At 48.8% G+C, this 22,746-nt stretch overlaps 1 protein-coding gene across 2 annotated transcripts; it reads left to right on the forward strand.

Moving 5' to 3' along the window:
- Positions 1-5,468: 5,468 nt before the first annotated feature.
- LOC141991901 (zinc-binding protein A33-like) lies at positions 5,469-21,600 on the forward strand. Of its 2 annotated transcripts, none has more exons than XM_074960310.1 (7): positions 5,469-5,582; positions 6,779-7,053; positions 8,411-8,506; positions 14,588-14,821; positions 16,512-16,531; positions 18,473-18,588; positions 18,731-21,600. In XM_074960310.1, the coding sequence occupies exons 2-7, from the start codon at positions 6,781-6,783 to the stop codon at positions 19,273-19,275; spliced, it is 1,284 nt and encodes a 427-aa protein (XP_074816411.1). In that variant the 5' UTR covers positions 5,469-5,582; positions 6,779-6,780; the 3' UTR covers positions 19,276-21,600. The 2 variants fall into 2 exon arrangements, with proteins under 2 accessions (XP_074816411.1, XP_074816412.1); XM_074960311.1 differs by lacking the exon at positions 5,469-5,582 and adding an exon at positions 6,236-6,253.
- The last annotated feature ends 1,146 nt before the right edge of the window (positions 21,601-22,746 follow it).

Below are 22,746 nucleotides of genomic sequence, written 5' to 3' on the forward strand. Positions count from 1 at the left end.
TTAGCTTTTGGAATCTCAACACCTACTATCATTAAATAATTATTGTCTGACACACCCTCTCATAATCTCCAGCAACTAAAAATTTCAAGTGATAAAAACATTTTTTTTAAAATCCTTAAAACCCATGCTGTTACGCAACTGAGAACATGTACATTGATACAACTAGAAAAAAGCTTAAAAATAAACATTGATATCTGTTTAAATTATAAAAAAATAAAAACTAAATTCTGCCATGCCGATATATACATTATTATTATTACAGCAGCACAACAGGGCAAGTCCCTCTGCCCTGGAAAATTGTTCATTGTTATTTATTATTTTGCATAGTTGTTCCGGTGTGCTTGGTACCTTGCAGACTGTCAAATAGACAGGTTTCCTGCCCCAAAAGTTTCTAGTCCATTAATGGCATCAGGCATCAGACAGAGAAGGCAGGAGGAGAGCAATAAAACAACATGCAGCAGAGGGGTAAAGCTAAGCACACATCTTGCAACGCCACAGTATTTGTGCTTGTTTGTTTGAAGTTAACCGCAATGGGGCACAGCGGGGATTATCAGGGCAAGGCCTGAGTGGTAATGACGGCATCATAAAAAGATTGCTTTCAGATCTGTTTTACAGACATATCTGGAAGGAACTCACAGAAGACAGCTCTGTGACCCAACACGGCCCTCAGACAGGGCTAGTTAGTACTGCTCTCCAGACCCACTGCTATTCTCTGTCAAATCTGGGCTCTGCGTGGTACTTTTCTCTGAACCCATCACTGCCCTCAGTCAAGTCTGGATGGTACCCCTGGGTTCTCTGAGGACACAGTGTGGAATTTCCATGCATCTTAAACCCATGCATGGGCCTGATAAATAACAGCTCCATGATAGCACAGAGCCAGAGCTATCACTCCACTAACTCCCTTCTTCAGATTCCCCATTCTGCTGGATCAGGAGTCTATAACCTGGAGGAAAGCAATGAAGGCAGAACAGCCACACTATGTGGTTAAAAGGAAAAACAGACTGTGCACCATCAGGGGAATCCTAGTCTTTACATGGCAGCATACAGCCACTTTCTTATTCTGGTCTCTGCAGAGTGCTGCTGGCTCACACAGTGGAGAGTAAAAATTGTAGCAGATACAACACCTTGGGAAACTGCCCTTGTCCAACAGACACAGGTGCCTCCCTTTTCTACATCCACAGCAGCTGATAATGTCCGAGATTGACTTTGTTACACTGCCACCTGATGGAGGACTTTGATATCACACATCAGGGAGCGGCAACCTTTGGCACGCGGCCCGTCAGGGAAAGCCGCTGATGGGCCGAGATGGTTTGTTTACCTGCAGCATCCGCAGGTTCCGCCGATTGCAGCTCCCACTGGCTGCAGTTTGTCGCTCCGGGTCAATGGGGGCTGCGGGATGCGGCACGGGCCGAGGGATGTGCTGGCCGCTGCTTCCCTCAGCTCCCATTGGCCTAGAGCGGCGAACCACGGCCAGTGGGAGCTGCGATCAGCTGAACCTGCACACGCTGCAGGTAAAGAAACCGTCCCAGCCCGCCAGCTGCTTTCCCTGATGGGCCGCGTGCCAAAGGTTGCCAATCCCTGTCATACATCTAGCCTCCAGTTACTGTAGTAGCCCAGCTGGCCCAAAAGCAAGAAGTGAATGTACCTGATGACGTGTTCCTGGGCACTGTATTGATTCATTGGACTAACTACACGCAGCAAAGTCGCGTTTACAGACATCATACATACACTCTCCTGCATTTCTGTGGCTCCCTCCATGTGAGGATCTCAAAGCACTTGTGCAAATATGAATGGTCACAACACCCTTGTCACGTAGGTAAATACCATCACGCTTTGTTAGGGATGGGAGGACTGAGATGCAGACAGGTGAAGTGACTGCGCCAAGGTTATATGATGGGTGAGTGACAAAGCCAGGTATAGAACTCAGATTTCCTACCTCCCGCTCTAACATTTTAACTACCCACCCAGGCTTTAATAAAACTTAGTCATGGCTTCTTCAAGCAGGGAAGCCCATGAATGCGTGCTAGGGTTAAGCAATGGTTCCTGGCACGGCTGTGTTGCTGCTGGGGTCACTAGTTTGTAATGCAACTAATAAAGATTTGTTCCATGCCTGCCTTATGTTGGGGCATGACCCACTGGCAATAGAAGGAACAAGAAGGATCCAGACACTCACAAGAATAAAGTTCACCCAGGTCTGGCAAAGGAATACACCCTGCTGTTTGACTCTAAATAAAGCAGCACCTATTGTATCTCCCCCTCCGCAGAGGTGGTCTCCGTCCTCCCCTCGTCTGATTGCACAGCACTGTGCTGCGATGGGGTTTTCATTCATTGATGCTGTAAAGCATGGAGTCCAGCAGCCTCAGCGTGGTGCGGGGCGAGGCTCCGCGTCTTTCCACAGCACCATCATGAAAACAAAGTACCCAGGAGATGGCATGAAACATCAGCCTCTGCAGTAGCAGAGATTCTTTGGGCAAGCTGATGGTGTCTAGTTCTACCCAGATACCCGGAGAGCATGGGGTGAGACCCCCAGGATGGGGGCGGGGGACAGCGAAGGTCCACTCAGTCTTTTCCTCCACATTCAGAGGCCAAATCATCCCTCCCCACAACCCACAAAGAGCTGCTCTTGTCCTGACACCATCCTGCCCCCTTCTTTACTCCCACTTGTGCTCTGGCTAATCTAGTACACAGCAATAGAGCTCTCCTCTCTGCTGTAGGGTGGCCCTTTATTTCTTGTCCAGGGGCTGGAACTGCTTTGAACTGAAACAGTTAAGGGCCAAATTTCCAGCCATCTTCGTTGTCTGCACCAAGAATATTTAGGGGAACATCCCTCTCCATCTGTGCATGCAGGATCCTGCTTTGCATGTAAAGAATCCTGCATTTGCGCACACAAATGCTGGGGTTTTTACACACAAACGGTTGTAGCCACAAGTACTGCAGTTGCAGTTCAAGGTAGTCAGGGCAAAATTTGGATCCTAAAACTTAAGAAAAAGACATGCTGCCACAGAGCGGAGACAATTACAGTAATCATGTGGCCTTGTCCCCTTTCCTTTCAACTTCCTGATGTATTATTGCATCTCACTGCTTTACAGCAGGCAAGAAAGGCAAAGATAAAGGCTGCCGCTGAAATAAAATTTTCTAATTTAATGTTCAGTAGAAAGGGCAGAAAAAAAATTAATTCAGTTTTGGCCACAGCTTCACATCTCCCTCTTCCTCCTGATGTTGGAGAATTCAAAATGATCATATTAATAGGGCTGTACATCCTGATTTGACAGCATGTACTTATTTGTAAGAGTGGCATTATCCCATAGCATCACCGAGCATATGCAGGTTTTGACTGAAGCACAAATCTCATCGGGTCTGATTCTGCCATCCATACTTATGTTCGGTTGTACCTTACTCTGCAGATAAAGTGCCAAGCTGCAAAATTGGGTCCTGTGGGAACTTATATTCCACACACTCACATTTAGTATTGTTTAATTGTGATTATTAGCATCACTTTTATAAAATAAGGAGGGCGCAGCATGCAGCCTCAATGGAAGACCAAGTTTATGTGGAGCTGCTCTCCAGTATAGCACTTGACTAGAGTGTGGGACCAGTAGAGCTGAGCAAATCATTTGCAACAAGTTTCAGAGTAGCAGCCGTGTTAGTCTGTATTCGCAAAAAGAAAAGGAGTACTTGTGGCACCTTAGAGACTAACCAATTTATTTGAGCATAAGCTTCCGTGAGCTACAGCTCACTTCATCGGATGCATAAAGTGGAAAGTACAGTGATGAGATTTTATATATACATACAGACCATGAAAAAATGTGCATTGTAAGGAGAGTGATCACTTAAGATGAGCTATTACCAGCAGGAGAGTGGGGTGGGGGGAGAGAAAACCTTTTGAAGTGATAATGTGGAAATGTGCTGGAAATGGCCCACCTTGATTATCACTTCAAAAGGTTTTCTCTCCCCCCACCCCACTCTCCTGCTGGTAATAGCTCATCTTAAGTGATCACTCTCCTTACAATGCACATTTTTTCATGATCTGTGTGTATATATAAAATCTCATCACTGTACTTTCCACTTTATGCATCCGATGAAGTGAGCTGTAGCTCACGGAAGCTTATGCTCAGATAAATTGGTTAGTCTCTAAGGTGCCACAAGTACTCCTTTTCCATTTGCAACAAGTAATTTCTGAAAGGGATTTTAACCTCTTCCGTTTGTGAGTGTCTGTGAGCAGATGGCATATGCCATGATGCCTACAAAAACTTGACAATGTTTAGGCTGCTAATGTGCAGAGAGCACTGCCTGCCATGCTGACAAATATTGTCTCATTGTTTACTTGTACTCCCTTGTCTGTCCCTATATCTGTTGTCTCTTGACATATAAAGATTATAAACCCCTTGTGGCAGGAACCAGCTTTTTGTTCTGTTTCTGCAGCTCCTCGCACAATAGCGTCCTGGTCTATGATTAGCGTCCTGAGGCACCAGGGGAATGCAAATAATAAATAACTCCTCTGATAAAATCATTATCCGAAAGGTATTCGATTAAAATACTTCAGAATTTTTTACTCTATGGCTAGGTCATGAATATTTGAATTATGTGGTGTCTTTCTGAAAGTCCCAGGTCCTGATGTCAGGTGATTACATGAAACTGTCAATTTTCTTTTCTTTTCTTCTTTTTTTAACCAAACTTTCTAGCCCTTGTGGTTGTGGAGCAAACTTGAAAAGATGACTCTTCAAAGGGTTAAAAACCAGAAGGCGAATAAAACTAACCCAGCGTGTTTCGTTTTACTCTCGTGACTTCTGGGGCTCATTGTTTTTGAGGGCTTGGTGCCAGCGATACTATAGCGTGGAGCGATTCGGGGGGTGGCAAGTGAACTGGGGAGGAGGTCTCTGGCCCAGGGAGCATATTTCAAGAGGAAGGGCCATTTTCTCCCCTGATTGACACCGCCCTCTAATCCAGGCGCTGTAGGCCTTGCGAACCCAGTTACCAGGTCCTCCAGGCACCTTACAGACTAACAGACGCCTTGGAACAGGAGCTTTCGAGGGTGAATGCCCACTTCGTCGGGGGCATGCAGGCAGCCAGGGCTTTGGGACAGAGAGCTTAAACCAGGGCAGGTCTTTGCAGAATAACGCCTGCCAGCCCTGGAAGGCGCTTCTCAGGAATCTTTAATTCCTGGAGACTTCAGGCCAGTCCGGGTTTGGCAGACCTAGGGCCATCGGCTGGACGGGAACTGAAACCAGCTCCCTTGAGGTGCCAGGCTGGGGGGGGCCGGGGTGCTGTGCGCCGGGGGGGCAGTCCCGGGGGCAGAGGGGGGCTACAGGGGGCGGATCCTGGCCGTGCGGGATTCACGTTGGGCGGCAGGACACCACACACACACACACACACACACACACACACACCCCCCTCTGGCGGGGGCAGGCTGCTGGCCAATAGGCGACGGCGTGGCCTGCACAGCTCTGCTCCGATTGGTGGAGGCCGGTGTCACTCGCCGGGGAAGGCGGGTCGCTGAGCGTGCGGAGCGGCCCTCGGCTGTACTTTGTTGGTGACCTTCGGAGGACGGGAGCGGTGGGGAGGCGCCGCCTGAGCCCCGAGCAGTAAGGGGTCGGGGTCGGGGTCGGGGTCGGGTGCGGGGGCTGGCGGTGGGGTGGGGGGAGTGAAGGGGTCGGGGGCCGGCGGTGGGGTGGGGAGAAGGAAGGGGTCGGTGGCAGTGGGGGTCGGGGGCAGGGCGGTGGGGTGGGGGGAAGGAAGGGGAAGGGGGCGGGGCGGGGGCCGGCGGTGGGGTGGGGGGAGTGAAGGGGTCGGGGGCCGGCGGTGGGGTGGGGAGAAGGAAGGGGTCGGTGGCAGTGGGGGTCGGGGGCAGGGCGGTGGGGTGGGGGGAAGGAAGGGGAAGGGGAAGGGGAAGGGGAAGGGGGCGGGGCGGGGGCCGGCGGTGGGGTGGGGGGAGTGAAGGGGTCGGGGGCCGATGGTGGGGTGGGGGGAAGGAAGGGGGCGGGGCCGGGGCGGGGGCAGGGCGGGGCGGGGCCTGGTCGGGGGCAGGGTGGGGGGTCGGGGCGAGGGCCGGCGGTGGGGTGGGGGGAAGGAAGGGGGCGGGGGGCAGGTGGGGGGAATTAAGGGGTTGGGGGGCCAGCTGTGGCAGGGTAGGAGTGTGCAAGACTTTATGCATGGTGGTGGAGGGTATGGCAGGAGCCGCTGTGCAAAGTTGGGGAGGTGGATGTTTTCCATCGCTGTGGTTTCTGTAGAAACCTGCCCAGCTTTCACGGTGATGGTGAGCACTTTCCTTTGCCCTAGCTGGAGATAAGGAGTGCACCCTACAACAGCTGGAAGAAGGCCTCCCTGCACTCAGGGTTGCGTCTCCTACCCCCAGCTTGTGTTGGGGCCACAGGGTTAATTTCCCAAAGAAGCCTCTGAGAATTGTTGCTGAAGTTAAGGGAAGTGAAAGTTACAGACTCAGCGCAGCTTAAAGGAAATGACCCCTTGCCTGGACTTCGCTCCACTTAAAGTAAACTTAAACATGTCTCTTTAGAAACCCATAGAGAGGACAGTGCACAGAGAGTTTGCAGATCATGGGGCCCATTCGTGGTTTCTGGGCACTCGTGCTCTAGCACTGAGTCTGGCAATAAACCCTCTAACCAACTGATGTGTAGCCAAAGTAGTGTGGAAGGAGTGTCAGGGTAGGTGTTGGAGAGGGTCAGATGTCCAGAGTACGTGGGTGGGGGGAAAAGTGGGGGTGGATGTTTGTCACTCTGACCCCTATGTGAGATCCAGGAGTGTGCCGTGTGTATGCACACAGGAATGGCTGGCCGGAGTCAGGAGCAGAGTCTGAGGGAAGAGCTGACCTGTGCCATCTGCTGTGAGCTTTTCAGTGACCCTGTCATGCTGGATTGCATGCACCATTTCTGCAGGGCATGCATCCAAGGCTACTGGGGCAGGTGCCCCCGTGTGGCTTCCTGCCCCCAGTGTCGAAGGGAGTTCTCCAGCCGCACCTTTCGCCCCCACTATCTGGTGTCGGGGGTTGTGGAGAAGGTGCGGAAGTGCAGCTCAGAGGACCACAAGAGAAAAATGCAGGTGAGTGGCTGTTGGCATGCCTATTTAGAAGGCATCAGTCATGCTTCAGCATAGCATAGAGCCGATATCTGACGTGTCTCTTACCCACCCACTTCTCTGAGGCTGGTTCATTCAACCATGAAACCACATACACATCCTTCACCTGGGCAGAGCATGATGAAGACACTCTCTGCTTCTCTTACTGACTCATTCCCTATTCCTCTCTCTAGCGCCTGGCGAGTTGCAGTCTGTCGTTTAGCTTTTGTGCCGTTGCTTCTCTTGCATTGCTCACTTGTTGCTGCCTTGTGACATTGATCACACGTTGTTATTGTTTGTAACATGTAGGGACCCCATCCAGGATTAGGGATCCATTATGCTAGGTGCTATACAAACAAGTGATAAGAGACTCCTTGCCCCAGAGAGTTCAAAACAAACAAATGTTAAACCCCATGCAAACTTATATCTCCAGCTCTTGTGTATCCTGAGTCTGGAGTTTCCCCAACCCGCTGGATTCACATGTGTGTAAAAAGTCAATTTGGCTCGTGAATATATACCTCAGGTTGGTTGGTTGATTGTTCTTGCCTTATGTCTTTGTAGTCTTTGATTTAAACAGCTGCTACTTGCCCTTCTAGAGTCAGTGCCATACATGTAGGCTACTCCACTATAAATCCATGGTATGCCCACATCTTGAATACTGCATGCAAATGTGGTCCCCCCATCTCAAAAAAGATATGTTGGAACTGGAAAAGGTTCAGAAAAGGGCAATAAAAATGATTAGGGGTATGGAATGGTGTCCATATCAGGAGAGAGTAATAAGACTGGGACTTTTCATCTTGGAAAAGAGACAACTAAGGGGGGGAGATGATAGAGGGCTATAAAATCATGACTGGTGTAGAGAAAGTAAATAAGGAAGTGTTATTTACTCTTTCTCATAACACAAGAACTAGGGGTCACCAAATGAAATGAATAGGCAGCAGGCTTAAAACAAAAAGATGTATTTTTTCATATAATGCACAGTCAACCTGTGGAACTCCACAACATCCTCTGGCAAGAAGGCCAAGACTGTAACAGGGTTCAAAAAAGATCTGGATAAGTTCATGGAGGATAGGTCCATCAATGGCTATTAGCCAGGATGGGCAGGGATGATGTCCCTAGCCTCTGTTTGCCAGAAGCTGGGAATGGGAGACGGGACGGATCACTTGATGATTACCTGTTGTGCTCATTCCCTCTGAGGCACCTGTCATTGGCCACTGTTGGAAGACCGGATGCTGAGCTAGATGGACCTTTGGTCTGACCCAGTCTGGCCATTCTTATGTTGTTATGTAGTGAAATGTAGTGCAGAGTAGTGAAATGGTCTCCTTTTATTTTTCCTTCTTAGAAACATCTTGAAAATGCGCTGCGAGCTCACCAGAGAGAGATGGAGAACTTTGTGCGAATGAAGCACACGGCGGAGGAGGATATTTGCAGTCTGATGGTAATGCCAGTTCTCCCAGCTACGCTTGTGTAGGCTCCATGGTAATGCCATTCACTTGGATAAGGGAAGACTGAGAGGTTACTGCTAGAGGCGCTGTACGCCCAAGAGCCCCCTGTAATAATGTACTGGCCCTATGCTTCACACTGCTGCTGCTACAAGCTTGCCTGCAGGGTGAGTAAGGGTCAGGCAGGGTATAATCAGAGCTCTTCTACCTGGAGAAAAGAATAAAAATAGAATATTATCAAAAGCTGAGTTATCTGGGGCCTTGAACAACCTGACCAATAAGCAGGCTCACAGCAGATACCTACCGTCACTGTCGTCTTATGCCAAGTATCGTTGTTAGACTATGGGCAAAAGATTAAAACCAGCAAAGTAAAAATACTGCGGAGACAGCAAAAAACAGCTCCCCAGTCAAGGTAACACTTGATCTGCTGAGATGCCTTTGCAGGAAGGAAGATGAATAACTGTAATTGAAGCGCGTAAAGAGATAGCCATAGGGTAATTACAGATGAGTGTACAAAGCCAGCTAAAGGCTCCTGAACCTTAGTAAAATATATCAGAGCTTTTCCTCACCAGTGCTACGTTTTGAGCCAAAGGATCTGTCAGATTTCCCTAAGCCATGTGATAGTTTAATTTGGGGCATACCTTTATAGTTGCGTATAAATAGCTCATTGGGTAACAATCAGCAGTGTCTGTGTGTCTTGTGGCTTTAGCTAAGATTGCTGAGAGAGAGAGATATATGTATATAAAAAATTTATACAAATCATAATGGAGTGAGAGGCAAAGTTCTGCTGTGAATAGAAACTGGCTAAGTCAGACTGCAAAGGAGTAGGAACAAATGATCAATCTGTGCCATGGTGAAAGATTAGCAGTGCGGGTGCCCGAAGGGTCCAGGCTAGGACCAGTGCTGTTTCATAGGTTAGCGGTTTGGAAAAGGGGGTGAGCAGTGAGGTAGCAAAGCCTGTGGTTGACATAAAATTATGTAAATCAGAGGAGATGAAAGAGCTTCAAAGGAACGTAGACAACCTATGTGAACAAGCCACATGATGGCAGATGATATTCAGTGTTGACAAATGCAAGGTAGCCATAATTGCACAATGGAAGCAATAATTTGAATTCTGAATTAGCTGTAATCACTCAGGAAAAAGCTGCAAGGCTCATTATGGACCTCTCAGTGAAAGCCACCATTCAGTCTGCTGCAGCAGACAAACCAAATAATGGGGGCGAGAATAATACTGACTATTGTGATGCTGTTATAAATCAACAGTGTGTTCTCATGTGGATTACTTCCTTCAGTTCTGGTCACCTCATCTGAAAACAGATATAGCAGAACTAGAGGGGCAGGGAAGTTCAGAGACCAGCAAGGAAAACAGTTAGGGGCCAGGAGAGACTGAAAATGTAGATTTCAGAGTAGCAGCCGTGTTAGTCTGTATTCGCAAAAAGAAAAGGAGGCCTTGTGGCACCTTAGAGACTAACCAATTTATTTGAGCATAAGCTTTCATCGGATGAAGTGAGCTGTAGCTCACGAAAGCTTATGCTCAAATAAATTGGTTAGTCTCTAAGGTGCCACAAGTCCTCCTTTTCTTTTTGAAAATGTAGAGTTGTTCAAATGAGATGAGGGATAGCGAGAGATGCATACCAAATGCTACAGAGAAGGTAAATTGAGTGCATCCGTTTACCCCTTCTCATAAGACAAGAATAGGTGCATTTTTGGTGAAGCTCAAAGGTAGTATGTTTAAAACTGACAAAAAGCAATGTCTTACCTGACACATAATTAACCTGTAGAATTAATTACTCAGAGATGGCGCACACATCTCTGTCTGAGTTACCGTTTCAAATGCAGAAGCCCAGAGCCCCACTGCAGCTCAGGACCTCCGACTAGGGATAAAATTTTCAAAGGTTCCAAAGTGACTTATGACACCAACTCACATTTTCCAAGTTTAATTTTGAGACTTAGGCCCTCTTGAAATGTTAACCTAGGTCTAGAATTTATGACCTGTAAGTTGATTAATAGGCAGCAGGTTTAAAACAAACAAAAGGATGTATTTTTTTCACACAATGCACAGTCAACCTGTGGAACTCCTTGCCAGAGGATGTTGTGAAGGCCAAGACTATAACAGGGTTCAAAAAAGATCTGGATAAGTTCAAGGAGGATAGGTCCATCAATGGCTATTAGCCAGGATGAGCAGGTATGGTGTCCCTAGCCTCAGTTTGCCAGAAGCTGGGAATGGGCGATGTGATGGATCACTTGATGATGACCTGTTCTGTTCATTCCCTCTGGGGCACCTGGCATTGGCCACTGTCGGAAGACAGGTTACTGGGCTAGATGGACCTTTGGTCTGACCCAGTATGGCTGGTCTTATGTTCTTATTACTCCCAGATTGTCGTCAAAGCAATTCAGACAGGGTAATTGAGTTCAAAGAGGTAATTTGAAAAGCTTAGTTCAGTGACTTTACTTCTGAGAACCTTAGTGGCATCCACGTGGTCCTAAAGCAGGGTTCCAGTGGTGCCTCTAGCAGGGAGGGCTGGGGGAAGGCTTCCCTTCTATCCCCTCTCTGGCTATATTACATTGATTTCTCTAATTAAATACTCCTGCAAAGGCAGCTGGGTTTTGCCCCTCCCCGTGCCACCCACTGCTCATTTTGAGTCTTAATCCAAAGAGCCACTCAGTGTAGAATAAGGCCTGCTCTGCACCTAAAATGTAGGTCGACTTAGCAACATTGCTCCGGGATGTGAAAAATTTTGCACCCTGTGCAGCCTAGTTAGGTCAACATAACTCCTACTGTAGAAGCATCTAGGTCAATGGAGTAATTTTTCTGTTGACCTAGCTACCGCCTCTCGAGGGGTGCATTAGATCAACGGAAAATAACCTTCCATCAAATGTCTACGCTACAATGATGCAGCTGCAGCTATGCCACTGTTACACTTGCAGTGTAGACATAGCCTAAATGTCAGCCTGCAGCAAAGCTGTGTGTTCTGCAAGCTAAAGTCAGCTGGTACAGAAAACAAGTGCTTATTGGTGGTGCTTTAACAGTGTACACAATTCCTTTGGAGAAAATAATCTCCTTGTGAAAAGTTCTGTAAAGGCGGGGTGGGGGCGGCACTCAGAATACCATCCTTATGGAACCCACTTACCATTTAGGCTTCAGGCCTACTCTGCCTGGGCACATTCACTTTAATGCACCTTATCCTTCAGGGCCCCGTGTGCTGATTTCACAGGAGAGTCTTCAGTTTTGGTCGAGCTCTTCTGCATCCCAAAATGTATAAATAACCATCTCTGGTGGTCTGAGCAAGTCACTGGCTGGGCGTTGTGGATTAGACCTCTGCCACAGAGCTGGCAAAACGCTCAGCAATGGCCTGGTGGCTGGTGTGCCATGACCACAGCTTATCACACTGGCCATAATTGTCTCATTGTTACCTAGTACCTGTTTGTATCCACCTGCTATATTTCACCATATGCTTGCATAGTAAGTGTGATAGGTTGCCCCCCACTTTAAGGTGCCACCTGATGTACTGGGATACCACTGAGCCTGCCTATTCCGCCAGCCTGGGCCCCTTTATCCTGTTTTACTCAGTCAGGCTCTTAACCCTCCTCTAGCTCATGCAGGCAGGGCTACAACCAGCTGCAGAAAGACACACACACTGAGATCAGCTCTGGAAAGACTCAGCTTAAGGGACTTGTCCCAGAACTCAGGTGCCTACCTCCCTTGGAGTGCATACCCTAAGATATATTGTCTTGCGCTGTGTAGACAGATCTGCACAGCACAAGCTCATAAAAATTCACCCTCTCCCTCAGTGTGAAGAGAGAGATGCACAGCTTCTTGCCCCCACCCCTCAAATTATGAATTTCACAAACTGGGTTGTGTTATAAACAAGAAATAAGTTTAACTACAAAAGACAGATTTTAAGTAACTTATAAGGGATAGCAAACAGAACCAAGCAGATTACTGAACAAATAAAACAAAACACGCATACTAAGCTTAAGATCTTAGAGACTGGTTTCAAGAAGTAATTTCTCACCCAAAATGTTGTTTTAGGTAAATTGCAGAGTTTCTGTAGCTTAGAGTTCCAGTTATTTCTTCTTAGAGACTGGACCCCCGTCTCAGTCTGGACTCACCCCTGCCTTTCCCTTCAGGTTAGTTCCTTTGTCCCTCCAGGTACTTTCAGCAGTCTTTCTTCTTGGGTAGGCAATGGAGCAGAGTCTAGATTAACCCCCTCCCCAGCCTTAAAAAGGATTTATCTAAGGCAGGAAACCTTTTTTTGATCCCCATCCCCCCTACAGAGGAAAAGTACCAGCAGTGTCCAAGGTGGTATTTTGTATCTGGTGACAGGACCACCTGACCTGGTAGTGTCACAGCTGCCTCTCAGGAAGGAGAGAGATTAGTATCTTCACAGTCTTACTGTTTCTTCCTAATGGCCCATCAAGGCTGTGATGGCTAGTTGTCTGGTGGGTGTCTCCCAAATACACAGCCAATTGTAATTGTTACATAGTCAATATTCCTAACTTTAGATACAGAAATGATGCATGCATGCATACAGATTGGATAATCACATTCAATAAATCATAACCTTTCCAGTGATACCTTACAAGACCCATCTTGCATAAAATATATCTTAGGCCATATTCATATCATAACCATATTCCTATGAAGAATATGGCATATAACATCACAGTAAGTACTTTAGGGCAGGGACTGTGTTTGCTACTGTGTGATGGCGGTATACAGTTCTGTGACCGGGGCACCTCTAGGCATTAACATTATGAATACAGAGATATAAATAAAATATAATGGTACAGACTAATTGAAACAGGATTTATCTCTTTTCATTGTGGTTTTAGTCTTGTTATTGGGAATGACTAAAAGTAGCAGTTGCTGGACCAAACAATCCATCTAAAAAGCAGGTGCATCCCTGATCCATCTGTCTAATCAGGTGAAATTAGCCCCTTTGCTAATGCCTTTGGATGCTGTTGCACTTTCACTGATCATCAAAGCCCACCCCCAAATTGCCCAGAAGTGTATAATGGCCACAAAAAGAACTTGGACTCATGCGACCATTTCAATCCATAGCTGGTGTGTTACTGTTACCATAGACCCATGTTCCAAACATTGTACATACAGGTAGCAAGCCTTAGCTGTGTGAGCAGAAGCTGTATGTCAGTGGGATCACATCAGTATGATGCTCAGAAGTGGTTTTAATTAAATCCGGAGTGGCAGACTTAGAGGAAAAAAATAATTCAAAAAGGAATTGACATTAGCCTTCCAGACTATTCACTGGTTTCAGGGTAACAGTCGTGTTAGTCTGTATTCGCAAAAAGAAAAGGAGGACTTGTGGCACCTTAGAGACTAACCAATTTATTTGAGCATAAGCTTTCGTGAGCTACAGCTCACTTCATCGGATGCATACTGTGGAAAGTGTAGAAGATCTTTTTATATATACACACAAAGCATGAAAAAATACCTCCTCCCACCCCACTCTCCTGCTGGTAATAGCTTATCTAAAGTGATCACTCTCCTTACAATGTGTATGATAATCAAGTTGGGCCATTTCCAGCACAAATCCAGGTTTTCTCACACCCCCCCCCCACCCCCCACATTGTAAGGAGAAAACCTGTATGTGTGAGAGAACCTGGATTTGTGCTGGAAATGGCCCAACTTGATTATCATACACATTGTAAGGAGAGTGATCACTTTAGATAAGCTATTACCAGCAGGAGAGTGGGGTGGGAGGAGGTATTTTTTCATGCTTTGTATGTATATAAAAAGATCTTCTACACTTTCCACAGTATGCATCCGATGAAGTGAGCTGTAGCTCACGAAAGCTTATGCTCAAATAAATTGGTTAGACTATTCACTGTGTGTGTGCATGCGCGCATATATATATATTAAAAAAAAAAAAAAAACTAGGTGTGTATCTGCTTAAAAGTACCCCAGTCATTGCTCCCCTGTGGATCTAAAGCCCTTCATTTTTATTTTTATCTCCCTTCCTCTGCCCCATAGTTCTGGAGATTTCTGAAACCCTATAGGAAGTGGACCTGCAACCCTTTTCACTGTGTCTTTTATGGCATTTCCCTCTGCTCAGAAAGCCTCTGGGGAGCTGAACTCTAAGATTCGGGCAGAATTTGAGCGACTTCATCAAATCCTGGAGGAAAAGGAGAGAGTTGTGTTGATGGAGCTGGCCAAAGAGGAGGAGCAGTTATTGTTGAGGCTGCGTGGGGACATCATGCAGCTGGAGGAGGGGATCTCAGAGCTGGGAAAGAACATTGAGCACATACAGGAAATCCTGAACAAGACGGGAGACTCATTACTGCTGGAGGTGAGATTGCTCAGCCAGCTCTCAACGCATTGAGGCTTGGGGAGGAGGGCAAAGGATGTTAGCAGGATGCTGATACATGGTAGGGAGAGCTCAAAATCTGAATCGGGAAGTTGGAGAGCAGCAGAAGAAATTGTATTGTGCCGTAGGACTGCCCTGGACTCTAGGCTTACACATCTGAAAGGGAAGCAGCAAGGCAGGGCAAGATCTACAGTCCAAAATTGAGATCCACAGATTCTGGGTGGTCTAGAGCAGTGCTACTCAAAGTGGTGGTCCGCGGACCGGTGCCATCAGCTGCCGGTCTGCGCACACAATGGGGGCAAAAATTGCCGGTCCCCCACATCAGATAGCTCTAGACCGGTGCTTTTCAAGCTACTGCTGTGGTCCCTACACAGCTGTCTGGTCAAGAGGTGACCTCCTCCCTCTCTTTCCATCTGCTAACTGACATCATAGAAACATTAAAATACATTTGAATCCTTCCAAATTACTTTTCCATCTAAGCAGTTGCAGAGGTTGCCACAAAGATGTTTTGTGATTGTGAATGGGAGGGGAGGAGGTTCTCTACTAAGACAAGTTCTCTACTAAGATGTGGTCTGTACTGGGGAGACATGTAGGGGATCCTGGGGCTGGGCGAAAGGAGCAGCGCTGAGCAGCGTTGCTGAGCTGGATCTGCCAAGGCTCATGTCCTAAGAAATCATCGTCTGTCATTGCTCTTGGCAACTGTGAATAGCTGGCACCCAAGGTGAGTGAGTGAGCAAGCCACTGCTGGGAAAGTGTGCTTCAATGGCACTCCCTTCCCTAGCACTGATGGGCTGCAGAGAAAGCATTAACGGGGCCATGAAAGCAAAGCTGGAGCACCCAGGCAACTCGCTCCTCTCTGATTGTGAGGTCAAAAGCACACTTACATTCCCTGTCTCCATGGGCAGCCATGCCCCCCACCCCTCCCCATTGTGAATGGCAAGATCTCCAAGTTAGTAGATGGAAGGGGAATGGGGAAATCCTTGGCACTGTTGTCTTTGCAGAAGCTCAGGTTGAGAACAGACTGGCAAGGTGCAGGAGAGGGTGAGAAGAGGTTGACTCCTGTACTGGGAGAGGGGTGAGGAGCCCTAGATAATGAAGGCAGGCTCTGGTGACTTCAGGTAGGTAAAGGTACACTTAATTTATTTAATAATAAAGCACATGCCTTTACCTTCCTCAAATTCCCAGAGCCAGCTGTATCCATTGGAGCCCATCTCTGTAATCCTCTAATCTTTCTTCCCATCTCAATTATAGAAAAAATCCTGTGAGCAGAAGGAAATCAGTCCCAAACTGTAAGAGGCAAATGAAAGTACACAGGAGAAGGGAGAGAGAGACTGTTAATGAGCGAGTGAAACCTCTCTGGAGACTGACTCTTTATTAGACACACAGCTGCAATTTTGCGTCTCACTCCCACTCTTCTGGATCTAATTCTCAGTCCCCTGGACTAAGGCATCTTAGATGTGTTCAGAGTCATCGTCCTCATCCCCTAGCCCTGTAAAACAACCTTGGTTTATATACACAATGTCCATCCCCTGTTGGGGTCCAGTTGGACTGGTGTGTTTATCTTCTCTGTGTTTGAATGTGGTGGCAGGGAAAAGGGTAGTTAATTTGTTTGTTTGTGCAGCTGTACGAATTAAGGATGGTGATTGTTAATTTTCTCTGCCTTTCATTGCAGGTGGAGAGCGTGGCTATCAAGTACGTGTCTGGAATTAAACAAGCTGTTTCCCTTTTCATGAGGCTTTTATCTCCCCTCCTTGGCTGGGGACAGTGGGAAGAGAGGTGTTATCTTTTTAGTTTTTAAAGCATGGCTAATTGTCTAGCAGACCATTGGCATGGAGCCAGACCAGGGGAGAAGGATCCATCCCCCAACGAGCATCAGATGCTCTCATGTAGAAGTGCTGGGCTCCTGGGGCTAGAATCAATGGAAGCATGGGCTATAGTGGAAGTGGGAAAATGGAGTAACAGGTACCAGTTTGGCTGCGTACAATGAGCATGAATTACACATCAAGAAAAGTGGAGAACTGTTACATCAAATAACAGGGTGTACAAGCTAAACTGGAGGGCCGTGTGTGATATTTGTATTTTTATGCACACCCCTGTTGTCTCTGTGTTTTATGCTGCTATACACTGACTGCAAAGGAAAGGGATGAGGTGTTGGACTTGTAGCCACTTGGCTGGAGACCAGAGTCATTAACAAACTGAATAGAGGCTACGTGTGTGAATGGAGAATCCAGAACAGACAATGGAAACTCTAGTGGCCGAGACATTGACACCCAGTGACCAAAGGCCAAGAGGAAGGACGATTCCCTCCCACTTTCTGCAAAGAAGCAGAGCAAAGGCCCCCAAGCTGGAGAACAAGGGGAAAGGTGTCAGGTGGCTGTGTGAAAAGCTGAGCTACCGGAAACACAGTGGTTCTCACCCGGGACAGAGACCAAGGGGCAGAGACAGAGAGCACATGGCTTATGGGAGCCCTGGTGCTGGCCAGTCTGAATACTGGCTTAACCTTTGCTTCCCTGTGCTGATCCAAGTACTTTCAGATTCTGGAGGTCAGGAGACAAATAAATTGTTACCTTGTTTTGAAAAGGCTGCCAGGTGTCATCGCAAATACTCACTAAGAGCATTGCGCCCTGAAGGGGTAAAGGACAGGCCTCCCACAGGAGTCTGGCTTGACGGGACTTGCTGCAGGAAGCCATAGAGAGGGATCGCTGCCACCTGAAGACCCAGTGTCAGAGTCATGGAGGCCATGGGGCTGACCCTGTGGCACCCTAAAGGGATCACTCCCAAGGGACTTGGGTACAGGCTGGGACATAGATGGCCCTGTGAATCCGTGACATGCTGTTTAGTTGCTTTTACTGTTCTCTCTGCCCCCTTGGGACCAGCCTTTCAGTGCTTGGCATAGCTCAGAGGAGAGGGGGCAGGTGCAAAATTGAACTTGAGCCACTTTGGCTGCTCTCAGATCCTGGGGGTCTCTAGGCTCACCTCCAAGGCACAACTGAGAGCAACCTTAGGGTAGGTCTGAAATTATGCCAGCTGCCACTGGCCCCAAAGGGGCATTTGTGCCCCTTTCCCCACTCCCTGCACTGTGCGTTGGGGGGAGGGGAAGGAGCTGCTGCAGCAGGAGGCTGCTTTGGCAGTGCAAAGCAGCCAGAATCAGCCTGAGTGGGGCTGAGAACGTGGTCAGTGGTGTGTAAGTCGTGCTCATTTTTCATACCTGCCGAATGGTGAACCAGTCATGTTGCTCTGCTTTACCAGCCACAACACCATGCCCATCTCTGCTGAATTTGGCCCAAGGCTTCTGGGGGGCTTGCACCTTCCTTCTCCAGGGCATTTCAGCCAGTAGGGGAGCAGGGAGATAGGACAGCAGACTCTCTCAGCTCGGAGGTTACTCTGTATCTACTAATCACTCTGCCCTCCGAGTGACTTCCTGTTCGATCTCCTTGGCAGGATGTAACCACCCCCCAACCTTTTGGTGTGTACCCTGCCCTGCTAAGTCCACTGGCTCTGGTCCCTGGCCTCCCACAAAGGCCTCGTTCCTAAAACACCCCCAGTCCAAGTCCTCTTTAGTAATGGCTTTGTAAAAACAGCTGGCTCCTTGTCTGGACCCTGCCTTACTCCTGCCCCTTCTTGCTTGCCCAGGCCCCCAGTGCACGTGGAGGCACAGCCTGCCCTGGACATAGAGCACCACAGAGAGCGGTACAGCGGCCCCCTGCAATACATCTTCTGGAGACAAATGCTACGGTCAATCCACCCTGGTGAGTGTGACGCAATGCAGGGTCCTCGGGGGTGGAAATGTCCGGGTGGGGAGGTGGACAGAGGAGGAGTGCCTAGGGAGGGGAAGTCACCTGGACTGAAAAACATTGAGCAAAGCCCTGACAAATTCTAACTCTGTTATAGCTCCCGCCCCGCTGACATTTGACCCCGAATCAGCCCACCCTAACCTCATCTTCTCCAAAGACCTGACTGCAGTGACGGAGAGTGACAGGCGCCAACCTGTCTGCACCAGCCCCAAGCGTTTCCAGCAGTGTGTGAACGTGCTGGGCTCCGAGGCCTTTGACAGCGGGAGCCACTACTGGGAGGTCTGGGTGGGCAGCAAGACCAAGTGGGACCTGGGGGTGGCAGCAGAGTCCGTGGACCGGGCAGCCAAGGTCAAGCTGTGCCCTGAGAGTGGCTATTGGGCACTTCGTCTGAGGAACGGGACGGAGTATTGGGCCACTGCCACCCCATGGGTGCGCCTTGCCCCGAGGAGCTGTCTCCGGAAGGTGGGGGTCCTTCTGGACTGCAAAGAGGGGAAGGTGGCGTTCTACGACGCTGAAGACATGACCCACCTCTTCACTTTCCACCAGGCTGCCGCACGCAGGTTCTGCCCCTTCTTCAGCACTTGCTTCAGCGACGGCAAGCTGAATGTGGAGCCCATGAGAATCTGCCACCTGACTCTGTAAGGGTGATGCGGGGGGGGCAGGCAGTCTCCCAGGAAGCCATGCAGATACCAGAGAGACAACATGTGGCCCTGGGAGCTGGTGTTATTTTCTGGTTTGGCTGTAGTTGCTGCTGCTTGGACTCTCCCTGGAATAGAAATCGCCTTCTAGAACAGCTCAGTTGGCTCCGCCCTGCCCCAGTGCCTGGTCATTTACGGTTGGAGTGAATGCAGCAAAGGTGTGTGGACTTCGGTCAGTCTAACCTGTAAATCCCAAGGCTCTAGGGCAGAGTCAGGGAGAGTCTCCATTTGTGGCTTACGCTGGAGGGAGAGAGGAAGTGACTGAATCTTAGGTCCCAGTATTTTGTCTTTTGTTCTAGGTCCCAGTATTTTGTCTTTTGTTCCCTGCCTTGGCACAGGGGTGAAGGGGTTGTGGACTCTCAGCTCAGCTTAAGCCACAGTGTGTTGTGCGCTGAGGTTTCCCCAGCCTTCCTACCACCAAAAAGATGGTGCATCTCGGTGCTGTGTCGCAGCCAGTGACACTGATCAATAGACAGCCTCCTCTCTGCAGCCACTTTGGTAGAGACTGTGAGAAGATTCAAAGGAAACTGGGCAACCTACATGAATAATCAAGAATTGCACAATGGAAGCGATGATTTGGATTCTGTATTGGTTGTAATCACTCAGGAAAAGGCCAGGAGGCTCATTAGGGACTACTCAAACAGCTGTCTTCAAAGGGCTCCTGCCTTTCTGGGACTAGAACAAGCAGGTAGAAGTCAGGTGGTAAGTTCTAGGGAGCTCCTGGTCAGTGGGGAGGCGCCTGTTGCATGGTAGGGATTGTATCTTCGTGACACAATGGACAGCGCTGGATGTGAGTGGAACAAGCATGGGGGCAGGGGATGGATCTTCAATGACTTACTGAGATTTTGCTGCTCTTACTCTATGAATTTGATCTGTGAAGTGGACACTGCTTATCCTAGTAGAAAGCATTTCGGTGCCAGCTTGTTGGGGTGTTACAAGCCCTGAGGAGCCAATGGAGAGGAAGGACAGCTGTAGCCTTACTGACCTTCTCTGCTCCCCCCTACTTTCTCTGCACAAATGGTGTGGCCTTTAACAGCCATGCACTTCTGCCCCTGGAGACAAAGTGGGGGGCTCAGTCCTCCCTTTTCTGCCTGTGAGCAGAGGACTGTGCCGCCCAGTGCTGGGAGTGTGACAGGGCAGAGTCTCAGGGGCTCTCTAGAGAGCAGGATTGAGAGTCTGGAACCTTCTGAATGCGAAACTGTTGGGAGGAAGAGGGCAATTCAGGGGCCAAGGGGTGTCTGCTATTATTACACGTCAAACTTTCCTTCCCATGTCGTCAGTCTGGGCGGCTTGTGTTTGGCTCTCGGATTATTTGACGCGATAGCCGTTGTCTTTCGCTGCACCCCTAGTGGAGAGAGGAGTTGAGCTGATGTGGAAGCACCTCTTGCCAACATTGCCGCTCTGAGTGGTTGCCTCCCCCTCTCACGCTCCCTGGCAAAAGTCAGGTCTTCTCCAGTGCTGCTCCAGAGACTATTGGGGGAGGCAGGGTTCTGATCTGTTTAGATTGTAAGCTCTTTGGAGCAGTCTTTTTGTTCCATGTGTGCAGCACCCAGCACCCTCAGCTCTCACTGAAGTCAGTAAGAGGTGAGGCCGCCGCAGCTCCCAGGAGGCACTGAGCGCCTTGCAGGATTGAGCTCTATGGCTGCTGGCGGAGAGGTTTGTTTAGGGAAACAGAGCTGCCCTACTGCTGCAGTGTAGGAGCTGGAAATCAGGTGCATTGGCAGAGAGATGGGGGAAGAGGGAGAGCTAGGGCTTGAGGAGCAGGAGTACTGAAGATCAGACTTGGGATACATTGGCACAGATGGAGGAGGCGCCCGAGGGCTGGAGTAGCAGGGGTGCTGGAGGTGAAGGCTGGCATGCATTGGCAGAGCTGCATGAGAACTTCCATGGTGCTGGCTTGTGCTGTGCCATGTGATCAGCTCTTCAGTCCTGTGATCTTAAAATTCATGTAATCTTAAAATCTTCCGCTACACAATCCTCGGCAGGAATGTCTTCGTTCTGCAGCCAGCACTTCTGATCCCCAGCCTGTGCTCCTCTCTCACATCAGTGCTTGAGCAGTTGGTAAACTGGCCTTTCATCTAGTGTTGATGCTTGAAGGATTTCTTAATCGCAGCTGTGGAATTTCCTTCGCTTGAAGTTTGTTTCCTCAGAGGATACGAGGGAGGGGTTCCTGCTCCTGCTCCCTGCGTGGGAACCGGGGGGGGCCAGCAGAGGGCACTCTCCACTAAGTGAATGTAATGAACAGCTCCATGCTGACAGGCTGTTATAGCTGCAGGTGATTTATATACTGTACTCTTAGCTGCTGTGCTGCTATTAAAGCTTTTTAAAAAGACAGCGGCATGCTGCCTTAGTCTTCCTGTCTCCACTCCGGCGATCCCGCCTCACCTGGCTGCAGCAGACAACCCGCCCTGTCTCTTTGTAGCTTGTTCCCCGGTCATCTGGGCTGGATGTGGATCATGGGTGCTGGGAAAGAAGGGAGGATGGTCTTGAAGAAAAGGCTTTGGAGGGGGAATCTGAGGCCCCTGTCACCAGTGTGGCCTTTGGGTTAGGGAAGAACCCATCCCAACACTCCCTACGCACAAGATGACAATGCAGTGAGAGGATGCTGGGCAGTGTGGTTGCATTCTCGCTGGCAGGAACTCTTATGCTGCCTTTATTTTAAGAAAATTCCTTCCCCACACCCCCGACGTGGAGATCTGAAACCCTTGCCAGCTGCTGTCACGCTTTGTAGCCTTGGTGGGCACTTTCCTCTCCTTTTGGCAAGTTGCTTGGAAACCAGATGCAACAGTGACTAGGCTGCAGTCAGTGGGTGGAGGGGAGCGAGGTATTTTCCATCGGAACTATACTGGTGGAACTTAGTCTAAAACCATTGGAATCTGGATTCTTCATGGCCTGCCTCCTTCCGCCCTGCTCCCTTTTAGGGTACACGTATGTTATGGCTGTGCTAGCCTAGTCCCATAGTGCAAAGGCAGCCTGCACAGACAAAAGGGGTTTTTCCATCTGTGTAGGAACGCCACCTCCCTGGAGGGTGGTAGCTGTGTTCACAGAAGCATTCTTCCAACAACACAGCTGCATCTACAGTGAGTTCAGGGCAGCATACCGACATTGGTGTGGGGTGTGATTTTTTTCATATCTCTTTTTTGACATAACTTTGTCAACCTAACTTAAGTGTAGACCAAGCCTTAGACAATACAGCTTTACTTTGTGTCCATCTTCTGTCCCAGCTGTATCGCTAAACACACTATGGTGTTACATAATAAACAATGGTACAGGGAGAGAGACAGGATCAGCACTGGCCTTACCATAGAGTTCATCAGGCATCCTTGTCTTTCACCCCATATGCCAAGCAGCCCCTGCTTGATTGAGATCATCCTTTCTACACAATGCTCTATGGCTGCCAAGATCTTTTAGTTCC

The sequence above is a fragment of the Natator depressus genome, chromosome 8, assembly GCF_965152275.1.
Source record: "Natator depressus isolate rNatDep1 chromosome 8, rNatDep2.hap1, whole genome shotgun sequence".
In the NCBI taxonomy this organism is placed as follows: domain Eukaryota; kingdom Metazoa; phylum Chordata; order Testudines; family Cheloniidae; genus Natator; species Natator depressus.